This window comes from Carassius auratus, chromosome 7, assembly GCF_003368295.1.
Source record: "Carassius auratus strain Wakin chromosome 7, ASM336829v1, whole genome shotgun sequence".
NCBI lineage: Eukaryota > Metazoa > Chordata > Actinopteri > Cypriniformes > Cyprinidae > Carassius > Carassius auratus.
The window spans coordinates 4284458-4299709 of NC_039249.1; the positions used below are offsets into that span (position 1 = coordinate 4284458).

The window sequence follows — 15252 nt, forward strand, 5'->3', positions numbered from 1 at the left end:
AGGGTGTCTTGTTTAATACAATTATGAGACATGTTTTCACACTAATGATCGTAGCGCTCAAATTATTTTAGAAACAAATGGCTTTCAGTAACCAAAACAGCCCTCATCAGCATTTTTCAACCTGATCAAACCCATTAATGTGAGTGTTTTGCATGCTATTGACTACATCAGTAAGTCTGTAGGTCTATTAGGTTACGTTAGGTGAAATATATTTGTAGTAAGTTAATCTTCCCCTCTCTAATGTGTTTTGGTAAGTCTAATGTTCACTAAAGTGCTGAGTTGGTGTTTTTCTACTTTAAAGAGAGGCATTAAATTGATTAGAAATATATTGCGCCTCGACATCAATTAGTGTTTTTTTATTTGAGGAGACAAGGATATTTATGATAGCTGCTGTTTAGATTTTGGTGGAGTCCAAATTAGATGTTTTTCTGAACAACAACAAAGAGAAGATACAGTATGTTAATAATGCTTGTGCAATAAATTATATACAAATATTAAATTATGTAAATGTAATGTATATCCTGAATGGCTCTCAATGTAACAACTGTTCACAAATTGCATGTGAATGTCACAATATTTGCACACTGGATATTTAGACTCTGAAGAAGTTAAAGAAATTCACTAAACCACAAATTTAAAAGGACACAGGCTACCAAAAAATAAAAAAGTCCACAGTAGTCAACACAGGATCAATGCAAATGTAGTGATATCACAAGAATAGATGTATCATGAATTTAGAAATGGTTTTGTTCATTTTAGACCATCACAAATACACCTCCAAAACCAACAACTGTACTCAGCTGGATTAATGAAATGTTACCAAGCAAGCAAGCCAAGAAAAAATCCCACAGTTTGTTAATTAATAAACTTATTGGGAAATTAATTTAATAAAATGTGATATTTGTTATAAAAAAAATTATATTTATAATTACAGCACGAGTAGGCGAAATGGCTTACTGGCGGGGAAATACTGTAGAATGTAAAGAAAGGAATAGACTAATAGTGAGTAGAGTGCGAATAGTCACATTAAAGTGGAATTTTCCTAATGAGATTGTGTGTGTGTTAGTTGATTCGTTCAACGAATTCTTTTAAAACAGCGACCCCGGCAGGACTCAAACCTGCAATCTTCTTATCCGAAGTCAGACGCCTTATCCATTAGGCCACGAGGCCAGTGTATTAGAGTAACGTAGCATTGGACATAGGCCAATTATCTAGTGACGTCCATCGATTCAAACAATGAATCGTTAGTAGATTCGAATCTTTTTTAACCGAGATGAATGATTCGTCCATAAATTGATTATGAGTTCCAAAGGCGTCATTAGCCATCTATGATCACAATACTCTGAACTCTATAGGTAATGGCGTAACTTCGACAGTTGCTTTTTGGAAAAGCACCCTGGAGCGGTTTTTAAGTCACCAACTCATCACTGAATCGAGAACCATCTCTTTTTGGCCATTTGTTCGACAGCTAGGCATTTGTTTTCAGTACTTTATTCACAATGTAATGATGTATATTTTTATTAAACGTGCTTAAAAAATAATACAATTGGAAATAAAATTCCATCTTGTTTTATGATTAGAGCTGAATCTTGCAACAAACTGAAATGGAACCATTGCTAACAACTGCCTCCAGCATAACTGCATTGTTTGTTAGTCACGCAGAGGTATCTATATAAGCCTGAAAGTAGCATTTTAACAGAGCCTGACTTATTATTAGCTATATACAGCACAGTCTTCCAGAGTTTGCTATGGGACAGATCATTTATTTATTACCATTAATGTGACCCAGAAAAATCTTAAGGATTGTAGATGAATGCACATTGCAAAAAAATATAGATTACTATCTAGGATGCTGATACTTGGATGTTGATTCTGCTTATTAAAGGGACAGATTGAATCTTTTTATATAGCTGGACTTTGAATGTAAAATAAAGCAGCTATCATTCTAATGTATGCTGATCATATTGCCCCTCATCTAAAGTGAGAGTGAATCATATAAAATATCACTGCAGGATTTAAGCCAGACGTTGAAATTTAAATAATCAATAATCTAAATTAAGCCATGATGATTCATTAAAGAGCATTCAAATGTACCATCTGGATTCATGATCATGTTTAAATTCTCCAGTAGGTAATACATCAGCATTGACATTCAGATATGACAAGTTTCACTTATGGGAATATAACATTTGCATAATTTCCCCTGGCTGCAGAGTTGCCTCTGTCATCTTAAATGGGCAGAGGGTGATGCCAAGCTGTCACTCATCCAGAGCTTTGGAATGGCTGAGTCTGTTGATGCTGGGTAGTTTGCTACCTATGTATCATTTGCAGGATCTTTAAAAATGGAAAGACTTTGTTAGTTTTAAATCCATTAGGTTATCTGCTAGCTGAAATACAAATTTCATCCACATTAGCTATTTATTCAGAATTATTCTCTTGAATAAAAGTCACATTATGAAACTTTATCAGTTAGGCTATCTGCTCAGGAAGCAACTGGATTGGTATGTTTTCTGAAGAAATGTTGAATGGTGCTTGCTTGTGCAAAATGTTTCTGGGAATTACTCTTAGTGCCACAGTAGTTGCTAAGTTGTTAATGTTCTGGTTGGTTTTTCTGTTCATGCAAGGTGTTTCTTGCTGACTTAAAACAAAAGTGTGAGTATGATCACACAGAAAATTAATAGCACACCTTTCATTAAAAAGTCACATGATTTGAGGTATGGTTCATACCAAAACTGGTGTGAGATGAAATTTAATATTTAAAATTAGGGCTTCGGGTTCACTTAAGCTGATTTTTGAATTAGAAAGCACAGCATATTTGTCAGTATATTAAAGAAACAGATGAACAAAAAATTTAAATGTGCTAAAAAGGCCACCCAATATGAAGATTAATTTCTTCATCAGTATAGTTTTGCAGAAACGTAGCATTGCATCATTTGCTCACCAAAGGATTTTCTGCAGTGAATGGGTGCCATCAAAATAAATGGTTCAAACAGCTGATAAAAACAACACAATAATCCACAAGTAATTCAGGTGACTTATTTTGATGTGAGAGGACAATATGGGATGGACTTCTTTTCACTGAAGATTTGGATTATGGATAAGTGGACTGGAAGTGACGGGACTGGAGTCATGTGCATAACTTTTGGATTATTGTGATGTTTTTTATCAGTTGTTTGGACTCTCATTCTGATGGCAACCATTCACTGCAAAGTGATGCAAGTGATGTAATGCTAAATTTCTCCAAATCTTGTTTTGATAAAGAAACAAATTCATCTACATCTTTGATGGCCTAACGATAAGTATATTGACAGCAAATGTTCTTTTTTCTTTTTTTTTTGGTGAACTGTTCCTTTAAAGCCATAAAAGATAATTCAGTGATTGACAGAATCTGGAGTTTCAAAAAAATAAAAAATTAACTAAATTTCTGAGACAGACACATAATTGGATCATTAGCTTGTCAAGATATATAGGCCTCAGGAAAAACCTGACACAAAATAGGAGGAGCGCCAATCCAGTGTTGCCAAATGACAATCTGCCAGAAAGAGATTGTCTACATTATATTGGGACTATATTAATAATCTATCTGCAGTGATATGAGGTGAGAGAATGCAAATTTATTCAGCCTCAAGGAGCTGTGAGAATATAATACATAAGTGTAACCAGGAGTGTGCGAAGATACGATTATACAAAATCAGTAGCAGTTCACTTTTATAATGTAGGATGAACTACTGCTCATGCCAGTTCCACCATTTCTTATTCCACAATCTAGTTTGAAATACTGCTTTCACACCAACCAAACTAACTGATGACAAACAAACTGCTCTGGAAAGCTGTAGTGTGAAGTGCATATTGATTCCATGTCACCTAGAAACAAGGCACAGTGGTATCAGGCGAAGTGATGGAGCAGCGGCAAAGAGAGCCACACAGCAATCATTCAAATCTATAGTGATCTATTGACTCACAAATGCCACCTAATCAATACCGCCATATGGGAAAAGGCAGAAAACAAGACCACAAAAGAAAATAAACCATTTAAAAAGGCACCAAGGAGTACAATCGCTGATTATGCGCACATGGTTTTAACACCTCACACCATCTATATCATGAATGCATTAAGACAGACAGATCTAATTATGTGATCTCCTTCTACTGAGAGTGGATTTCTCAAGGACTCTGATAATCCTCAGGGAGAAGATGATATTGGAGTGAAAACCGGTTATTAGTGTTATCACAATAGATTTTGGAGGTGATTAAAAACTAGAAATGGACATAAAATTGCAGAAAGGGCTATGTCGGTAAATTTTCAGTTAACCTGTGAAATTGCTTTGGCTGTTTCATGTTCCAATATGAAAACAAATCCAGCAGTTTAAAGAGGCTGCATGTGGTTTTGGTTTTATTTCAGCGGTGCGCTATTGCAACAAATAATTTCTCACAACTGGAAATGATGCATAGGTTGCAAACCCTGTGTGCTTTGATGTCTAATGGTCCATACTGAGTACTCATTATATCATCCTGACCAGCAAAATGCATTAAAATTTGTAAGAGCATATGCAGGTTTAAACAGCGAGGTCAATTGCTTTCATTAATCCAGAAGGGCTGTCAAATTATGGATTACAGTACATGATACCTTTGTTAATGCCTCAGTTATTTGAGGTAAGGTATGATGTAATACATCATATGCATCTGAGGTTAGAAGATTTTTCTTTTGGCAGCTACTCTTTTCTGAAGGTTGCTTAAAATGGTTTCATTTTAGTGGACCAACACAAACAACATAGGAAAGCAACCACTCTCCATCTCTATATCTCTTTTATTTAGCCTCATTTGCAAGGGAAATGTATACGCATCTTTACAAATGTGCTTATTTGGAAATCCTATGGGTGTGTGGGAGGACATAAGGAAGTTAGTTTAAATTAAATATAGCTTCTTCTTCTTCTTTTTTTTTTAAAGGTAACCGCATTGCAATTTAAAGCCATCTAATTTTTACACTTTTTCATGCATCAACAATCAACAATTAGGAGTAGGAGTGCATGTATTAGCATTTTCAGGAAATGATGGTTATGTGTTGAAGGCTTGCAAGTGTGAATAAAATTTAATAGTTTTACTCACCATAACCATTTCTGGAATTTCTGCTAAACTTTATTGGTTTAGTGGGTTTCAACTTGAGTTCAGTCACAGGTTCAAATGGGTTGTACAATGAATTAATCACTGTAAATTATTTTCCTACTTGATTTACCAACATCAGTTGCTTTTACTTGCCACATTCCACTCTTTGTGGAATGTGTATCTAAATGATTAATTTAATATATTAGCAAAGCGTTTGTTCAGGTCGTTTTTATGGTGCTATGTTTGAGTTCTCACAACATTTTTGCACTCACGTGGAATTTCTTCCAAACATATTTTTGCATTGCATGTAAATTCACGTACTTCCAAAGTTCCGCTATCTTGCTGCTATTTTTACATTCCCAATTTATGTTGCATTCAATGTATGCAGTTTATCAGTTCATGCATTCCCTGGGAACATCCTGTTATTAGTGCATTGCCCTACTGTCTAAACTACAGGAACACTATGATAGACCATCTTGGAAAACATTTAGGTGCCAGCACATGAATGCACTGGTTTTTCTAATGCAGTGTGTATGTTCTGGAGTCAGCTGAAACTACAAAACAGGACAAGTGAACAAAGTGCATGATATTTTCATTTTCTTTTTTAACAAATATTGCTTATTTTTGCACTTTGGGAAGTTGTGGCCTAATGGTTAGAGGGTTGGACTCCCAATCGAAGGGTTGTGAGTTCTAGTCTCGGGCCGGACGGAATTGTGGGTGGGGGTAGTGCATGTACAGCTCTCTCCACCTTCAATACCACGACTTAGGTGCCCTTGAGCAAGGCATCGAACCCCCAACTGCTCCCCGGGCGCCGCAGCATAAATGGCTGCCCACTGCTCCGGGTGTGTGTTCACAGTGTGTGTGTGTGTTCACTGCTCTGTGTGTGTGCATTTCGGATGGGTTAAATGCAGAGCACAAATTCTGAGTATGGGTCACCATACTTGGCTGAATGTCACTTCACTTCACTTTATTTAATAAAAAGCAGTTATAACTACAGTATGAGATGTTAAATCAACTGAAATTTACAGTTAAATTACAGTTTGTTGCATATACTCATCATCAGGCTATAGACTGAACAGATTTGGAGAAATTTAGCATTTCATCATTCGCTCACTAATGGATCCTTTGTAGTGAATGGGTGCCATCAGAATGAAAGTTCAAACAGTTGATTAAAAGCATCACAATAATCCAAATGACATGTTTTTATCAGCTGTTTGGATTCTCATTCTGACAGCACCCATTCATTCACTGCAGAGCCTCCTTTGGTGGGCATGTGATTTAATGCTAAATTCCTGGAAATCGGTTTTCTAATAACTTTTGGACAGTAAAGTAATTGTTTTATTGTGTTTCTTCCTTTGAAATTGCACAGTAGTGTACTTCCAAGTTTGTATTGATAAAGCAAGAAGTTGAATTCAAAATGTAATGCTGTTTTGTGTTATTTGAATGTGTTTGGCTCCCCACCAAAAAGTGTTCATAGACATGTCATATACTTTTTTCTTGGAGGTATTGAATACAGTAAGCTCAGCCAAGCAAAGTCATGCATGATGCAGCCATATGTTTCTCACTAATTACGCATTTTGTGTGGCACCACAGTGTTTTTAAATGGTAATGTGAATTGATTGATGACCCTCAGTGCCTTTCCTGGCATCTATGGCTTAATTTAAACACAACAAACAAGTGCAAAACATAATTGCTTCATTTGGCAGGCCGGTGTGGAGCAACTGCTTTCAAAACTGTGCATCTATTGTGAAGCTAAGTCCTGCAATTCACTGACACTGTTTCAGCTATTTCAGATACAAACATTTTAAATTTACCAACACTTTTCAAAATAGCTTCATGCCATTAACACATAATGCTTAGATTAAAAAAGTTTCTTGAAAGAAGCTTGAGAGGGAGACAATAAACTTGTAAACTGTTAGAAGGGTATCAATCAAGAACATCGATTGATGCTATATGGAGATAGATAATACCCAGACAAAGGGAAAAAATCTCAAAGCCATTGTACAATCTAGTTCTCGCTTTAACAGGGACTTCTTCAAACTTTCCTAATCCCTCCATTTTCCCCAAAGGATTTCAGTTCATTTTCATTCTTCCCTTTCTCAGGATTCATGCAGTTCAGGAAATGGGCTCATGCCCCGTCTTCCTTAACGCTGCCCAAAAGGTGTAATAATGACAGATGGGTCAATTTTCAGAAGCTCTTTTTTTTGCCAAGGGGCTCATACCCATCCTGGTTTCTCACAAATATAATGACTTTTCAAAGGAGTACACTCACAAAAGTGCATCCAAAGCTCAGTGTTTGAGAAATGAACTAAGGCCAGGTATGAAAAGCAACAAATCACTGAATATATCTGTAATGACGCCTAATAACACCATTTGCTTTGTGCTCAATATTCAATGACACATTTTATGTTGGTTTTTCAGTGAAGGATATTCAGTGTCAGATTTTCCTCAATGGTGTAATGGTGAATTTTATGTCACTTTGTCACTGAAATGTCAAACCATATTAGTATTTTGATTTGATTAATTTTGCGCAAGTAAATCCCGGCATATACTGTATGGTTCTTCTTTAGTAGTGTAAGTTTGCTCAAGAAATTTGTTCTAAATATTAGTGAAATTCATTGAGTTTTACCATAGAGATCCATAGGTATTTCAAATTGGGTCCAGGGACCACAAGAGGGAGCTAAACGATCTGCAAAAAATTTGAAAAAGGAAAAACAATGCATTTGTATGACAGTAGAAGTCATTGTTTTGTGACACAACACCTTAATGAATTTACCAAGTGCTATAGTATTACTACAATAAATTATTAAAATATATAATGTTACCTAAAATATATATATATATATATATATATATATATATATATATATATATATATATATATATAAATGTATATAATGTTATGTAAAATTATACTGTTATACAGTTATACTGGGAAAAAATATTTAAAATGTTTTATTTATTATGTTTATAAGACAATAGTTACAGTGAAAATGGTTTTCATTATGCCTAGTTGTGCATAGAAAAAAAATCTAAATATAAATTAAATATTTATAGTAAATTATATGAAAAAAAAAAATGTGTTATATTTGTTTTGGCTTAAGTGCACTGACAATATTTCACAGAATGTGAATTATGTAATTTTTGTAAACAAGTTGCATACATTTCTCACATGGTATAAATGAGTCTTGAAATGAAAATAAACAGATGCCTTTATATTGTAGGGGACACTCACAAAAGTAAGTGAGGGATAAGCATATTATATATATATATATATATATATATATTTGCTGAAGTTTTACAGACCAATAGAGTCTGTGCTTGTTCAATTAAATTGGCTTTTCTGGATTAAAAAAGAAAGCAAATGGAAACAGTGTTAGGTTAACTGGGGTTAAATATCTTCTTTGGGACTTCATTCCGTACAGCCAAAGATTTTGCATTGTGCTCTCTTTTTATAAATGGTTGATTGATTCCAGGTTTTGTTTTTTAGGGGCAGTCATTCACTTTAATTTGAAATGGGATTTGGTGTCTAACAACAAACAAAACAGGAGAGGAAAAAGTGCAGAGGAAATATCAATTCTAATATTGTCAAAGGATGTTTAATCTTGTCAGACATGACAAAGCACCGTGATAGAAATGTGAGACGTGAGCAAGGACAAAACATGCTGATCAGCTAATTGTTGTACATCACCTCAATAACCTCACCTGATTTCATACAGCTGAGCTCAGCGCTTGAGGTCTTTAAAGGGAGGGAAGGTTCATACTCGCACCCATTTATTGCTTTCCTGGCTCCATTTAGATGGCTCCGAAGACCTCTGAGCCCCCGTTTTAACCTTCAATTATAAATTAAGCTGTTGTGGTAAAACGTGTTTATGGGCTAAATGTGGCCAATTTAATTTGAAATGGGATTTGGGTCGAAATGTCTGAGCAGAAAACATGCATAATGTTCTTTATTCTCAGCGTTATTAGGTTAGACACTAGTGTCTTGTGTATACTTAGGTGCGGAGAGCACTGTATGTATACCCGAACTAATAAAACTAGAACAATATGCCAATATCTGGATTAATGGCAGACTTGAGATACAGTGCTTATAAAATACTTTTTCATGTTTATAGTGGCTTTACAGCAATGCATTAACACTGGTCTTCTTTTTTGCCACTGATCAACACATAAACAGTGTATAAAGGCATTTTGAATAATATCGAGTATAAAATCCAAACTAATTTGTTTCATAAGTATTCATCCCCCGTAATATGACACGTAAATAAATCTAATTAATAGTTCAAATTAATTGTGTGCAGTCAGAGAGTTTCAGCTGACTGTATAAAAACAACTCTAGCTGGGAGCTCCAACTTTCTGGTGAGTCAATATTGTGGCAGAACTTACATCATTAAGTCCAAAACGAAAAAAAAAAAAAAAAAAAAAAAAAAACTCCAAGCAGTTCAGCGGAAAAGTAATTGAAAAGCACAAGTCAGGGAACGGCTACAAGTAGACTTCAAGAAGTCATTAAATATATCCCTTGGAGTATTAAATCAATAATTAAGTAATGGAAATAGCATGGCAGTGCTGTAAATCTATAGCTGGCTGTCCTCAAAAAACCGAGTGACCGTGGAGGACACTAGTGACTAGTGAGAGAGGTCACCAAGACCAGTTGGAAGAAATGTTTCTGTCATCTGAAGAGACCAACATAAAGCTTTTTGTCTATCAAACTAAACCCATGTCAGCCAAATGCAACATATATTTTGTGAAGCATGGTGATGGCAGTATCGTGCTGTTGGGATGCTTCTCTAGAGAAAGACCTTGAAGACATGTGAGGGTATGAAAAGTGCAAAATACAGGAAAATCCATCAGGAAAACCACAAGACTCCTATGACTTGAAACGATATTTGCTGTAAGCAGCATGCCACTTTTGAAAGAAGAATGGAGAAACACTCCAGTCACCAGTGAAATCCTATCCACTTAAATGCAAGTCTGAAATTGCTCTCATCCACTCGATGGGGGTGAATAGTTATGCAAATTATTTAATATACATTAAATGTACATTTTCAGTGACAAGAAAGAATATTCCTAGTCCAAGGCTAAAAAGATGTGGTTTATGTTCATGTCCTGGTGTAACAAGATCAGTCAATCCAACTGATTTATTGATGGATTTGAAAAGTGCAGAAAGAAACGAAATGTAGTTTGCAGTTTTGAAAGACGAATGGAGAAGCACAAACTGCTGCCACTTAATTGGGGTGAATGCAAAGCAGAATTAAACTTGAAAAGTACTTTTTATAGTGAGTGTACAGCTTCAGCGTACAAAGAGAAGCTCTTCCATTGACATTGACTCTTCCATTAATCTCACAAAAACTGAATTGTTTTCTTTTTATGGTCGTATTTTACCCCCCAAACAAAACAAGAAATCATTTTTGAACAAAGAAAATAAAGCCTATTATATAAACCATATCACTTAGACTTACAAAACCTGGCCTTTTTTAAGTTTGTGTTCTTTAAAAATAAAAATAATGTGCCCCACTGCATAGCCCTCAGCTGCACTATTTATGAGGAATTTTGAAAGTAATTTCTCCTCCAAATCCCAAAACGCTGGCAGAACTGACTTTCTACAGCCAATTTTTAGAGACCTACATAATCAAGGTGCCTAAATAATTCATAGTATTACTAATCCCAGTTTCCACCAGCACAGCACAAAAGTCAAACACTATTTGACAACTGAGCAAGAGAGAGAAACCCCAAGTACAAGGCATTTAAATTTGACAAGATAAAAATAAACTGGCTAAAAGCATAATTGGATATCCTTTGTGATTTCATGAAGGGGGGGGGGGGGTCCGGTTGGATGGTCTGTCCTCAATTCTTTGTCCATCTACTGCCCTCAAGTGGTAGTTTTTAAAGGACAACATGCACTGATAAAGAAGTGACAAAGAAGTAGAGGAATAACAAACAATAAAACTACCACCCTGCTGGGGAAATTATTTAATGCTACATTTTACCAAAATAATTGAAGATGAGATCTATTTATTTTATTTTTCTTATAGAACACAATTGAAGATGATACTGTGTACATGTTTGTGACCGTTAGTACGCCTCATGAGCTGGGTGCATTTTGAAGGCCTCAAGGCCAAATAAACTGACTTTGTAGACCTCATGGCCTGCGTAACTGTGCTTATGAATAGAGAATACAGAAGGAAGTACTAAAGATGGGAGATGCCACAGGATGAGATAGTGTGGAAATAGATAATGTGTGTACAACTCAATAAATCCTGACAGCTCTTTAAAGGGGGGGTGAAATGCTATTTCATGCATACTGAGTTTTTTACACTGTTAAAGAGTTGGATTCCCATGCTAAACATGGACAAAGTTTCAAAAATTAAGTTTTGTTCCCAAAAGTACTCCTTCTGGTTTGTCACAAGTTTCGGAAAGTTTTTTTTCGAGTATGGCTCTGTGTGACCTTAGATGGAGCGGAATTTCCTTATATGGGTCCTAAGGGCACTTCTGCCGGAAAGAGCGCGCGCTCCCGTATAGCGAGGCTGAGCACAAACATTTCACTGATCAGAGCGAGAGCGTCGCGAAAATTCACAAAAGAAGTGTGTTTTTGGTTGCCAGGGCAAGACAAGCCTGCACAGATTACCAAAAAAAAAAAAAAAAACAGCATTAAGGGACCAGTGGATGGAGTTTATTTTTACAGAGCATCAACGGAGTTGTGCAAGTGTTTTTGTTTGTTCCCTGCATTTCGAAGATGCTTGTTTTACAAACAAAGCCCAGTTTGACGACGGATTTGCGTATCGTTTATTTCTTAAGGATGATGCAATCCCAACGAAAAAGGGTCACGATCGTGTGTTGGAACTGCAGGCGGTGAGTAAAACTGCTTCAAATATCTCTGCCTCCTTGTTTGTGCGTCCCCTCCCATGCCGGAGACCTGGGTTCGAGCCCCGCTCGGAGCGAGTCGTTGCTGCTGGTGCTCTCGTTAAGTTTCAGCCTCGGGATCTGATTCTGGATCATAAATAAACAGCTGAATCTGACTTTAAGCCATGGTTTGTTTTGGATGATGGTTTTTCCCTCACGGTAATGTCACAGCTTCCACATGCTCTCAACGCAAAAGCCTACTCGCGCTCGAGATTCTTTAGCTCCGCCCACACGTCACGCCTCCAGCCGGTCGTGTTTTTCCGGGAAAAATCAGTACAGACTATCTTTCTCTTATGAATAAAATAAAACTAAAGACTTTTTGGAGTTGTGAAGGATGCAGTACTACTCTATAGGTACTCAAGATTAACAGGATATTGAGTGAAAACGAGCATTTCACCCCCCCTTTAAAATCCTAAAATGTAACCGTGAGCACCTGGAAAGTGGTAGATAAGAGAAGTTCTTATGAAAAAGAGACTAGCAAGTATTTTTCTACAATGAAATGAAGCATAATGTAAACTAATAAACAAGTTTGGAAAAGTACCGGGAATGAGGCGTTAACAAGTGGTCTCTATACTCTATAGTGGTCTCGGTGGACAGTGACCGATAACAAAATAGTATAAAGATGGTATCCTGGAAAAGGAAATATTCAGATGCTCTGCAGTTATCTTGGTTTTGTTGTCTTCTTGCAATAAAGTATAATTTTGACTTTTGGGACTCTCCCTCCTGAGCATTAAGTTGTAAGACAGAGAAAGAAGACTTTTCTCAACAAGATCACATACTATGAAGTCAAAAACCGACCTTTTTAATATTGCATTAATCGTCAAATAGGTTTCCAGTTATGAGCAGGCTAAATATACAAATGCATGCAGATGACAACAGAGTCTATCTATACGACAATCTGAACATCACTTATATTGCCCTTATATGATGGTATAGCGTCCAAACTCATGGAATCATTGTCCAAAAATACGAAAAGCATAAACTTGCGGCCTGTTTTCCCACATATTCTCCATCATTTCCATCTCTTCGCATATTACAGAGCCATAATGAAGCGTCTGACTTGTTTTAGGTACTCTGGCTTCAGGAAGTCCTGGAGTTCATCCTTTTTTACCCAGGCAAATGAATTCTTTTCCAGAGGTAAGTGCTTATGGCTGGATAGCACTGCTTTGAAAAAGAACACCTTGGCTCCAATGCGGCCCTCTTTCTGAATGTCCTTTGGGTATTTATATTTGTAAAATCCACAAGGTGCATTGCCAAGGAAAGTAGCCTTTAGATCAGCACCTACAGATTAAACAGAAGCTTAATAATTTAACCTGCAGCCCATTCGATTTAAGAATTACAGTCTTGTTATATCATAACGGCACTGAATTAATCTTTAACCAGAAAATGAAATCATGTTTCATTTACATTTTTTTCTAGCCCTGCTTGTGATTCAGTGTTAAAACTGTCATTATTAATTGTCAGCTTATTAAAATGTTTTATTATCAGCTCTTCTTAAGAGCTGACACCAACTCTCCAGTTAAAACTAAAGCTGTCTAAATGACTATTACATTATAAACATCAGAATCAGACAGAGCTTTATTGCCAAGTATGTTTGCACACACAAGTATTTTATTTTGGTGACAGAATAAGCTTCCAAAACACAGATAATAAAAATTAAGGTATGTGAATAACATACACATTTGCATATATGTATAAATAAACAAAATAGACAAATCTGTATGCACCTGGAAGACCTGCAAGCGCACGTTCAGCCGTCTTTCGAAGTGTCTCTCCCGTCTGCCACTGTGTCTGAGGCAGGAGCCAAAGCTTTTGACTGCCAACATCCTTCTTCACCAACAAGATCAGGCTTTCTGCTAAGCAACGCTCTGAAGAGCTCACGCCTTTCTCATCAACACCTGTAATTTGTGTACATTCAACACGTTTTATAACTCTGAAATGTCTTAAAAAACATGACTTGCATCAAAGCAATGATTTAATCTGTGACACTTTCACTGCCGATGTAATGCTTACCTTGTGACCTCGGAGCAGGATGAAATTGCTTCAGTTTTTGTTCCCAAATATCTTCCAGATCTTGGGCTGTGACAATTTCTTTGTCTCTATAATCCTCCTCCTCTTCATCTGAATCATAATCCTCTTCTTGTTTTCGGCTCATCCGTGCAGCGTCCTCCAGAAGCCTCAGCTCATGATCTGAAAGCAGACTTCTCTCTAACTCCATCTGAAACAGTAAGTTTTGAGGATTATAGGTGTCTCATGGTGACCAGATTAATGAATGGGTAGCATTATAGGGGGAAGCTTGAAAATCTGAACAATATTAATATATATACAGACACCCAGCCTCAAAATATGCTACATAGCACACTAAAATTAGAAAAATAAAATATATGTATGTAAATGGTGCCGTAATAAACTACCGGTACATCATTCGAAAACATTATATGTGACCCTGGACCACAGCACCATTCTTAAGTCGCTTAGATATATTTGTTGCAATAGCCAAAAAAAAAAAAAAAACACTGAATGGGTTAAAATTATGTATTTTTCTTTTATGACAAAAATCCTTAGGATATCAAATAAGATATTTTGTTAATTTCCTATCATAAATATATCAGAACTTAATGTTTGATTGGTAATATGCATTGCGAAGGACTTAATTCGGGCAGCTTTAAAGGCGTAAATTTTCTCAATGTTATTATTAATGTTTTTTTTGCACCCTCAGATTCCAGATTTTCAAATAGTTATATATTTGCCAAAAATTGCCCTATCCTAACAAACCATACATCAATAGAAAGCGTATTTATTCTGAAAAATGTACGCTTATGACAGGTTTCGTAGTCCATGGTCACAATATATATTTCATGTCAAATATTGATTCTTTCATACCTGGTGCATAAGCTCCATGAACTCCTCCTCAATAGGGCTCCTGTCTTGAGAGACCACAGGCAGCCGCTGCAGACACACGGCTCCATGCAGCGCCCACGGAGACGCCACAGCAGCAGTTTTGACATTTAGCGCAGAACACTGTTGCCTAGTGGACGAAACATTTCGCACGCCTTTATTTAATGTAGTTGTAGTTATTATTCTCCATAATGGTCGATAAACTCTAGTGAAGGGCGCCGCCATCTCGACCGCACGTGTTCCCGAAGTGCTTTGCGGAGTTTGACAAATAGACGCGACTATTTCGACGATAGGGGGAACAAATTTAAGTGAAAAAGGATTTGGCGGTATTTGCAAAGGCCATTTAATAAA

The 15252-nt window shown here is 36.4% G+C and overlaps 1 protein-coding gene and 1 non-coding gene across 2 annotated transcripts; both read right to left on the reverse strand.

Moving 5' to 3' along the window:
* Window positions 1-1097: 1097 nt before the first annotated feature.
* trnar-ucg (transfer RNA arginine (anticodon UCG)) lies at window positions 1098-1170 on the reverse strand. The gene has a single exon. It is a non-coding gene; the product is annotated as a tRNA-Arg (tRNA).
* An 11604-nt stretch (window positions 1171-12774) lies between these two features.
* LOC113105567 (39S ribosomal protein L46, mitochondrial-like) lies at window positions 12775-15170 on the reverse strand. Its single transcript, XM_026266708.1, has 4 exons — window positions 14887-15170; window positions 14017-14221; window positions 13731-13901; window positions 12775-13284 (listed from the first exon to the last, which is right to left on the reverse strand). Exons 1-4 carry the CDS (start codon window positions 15124-15126, stop codon window positions 13037-13039), a joined length of 864 nt encoding a protein of 287 aa, XP_026122493.1. The 5' UTR covers window positions 15127-15170; the 3' UTR covers window positions 12775-13036.
* Between the last annotated feature and the right edge of the window lie 82 nt (window positions 15171-15252).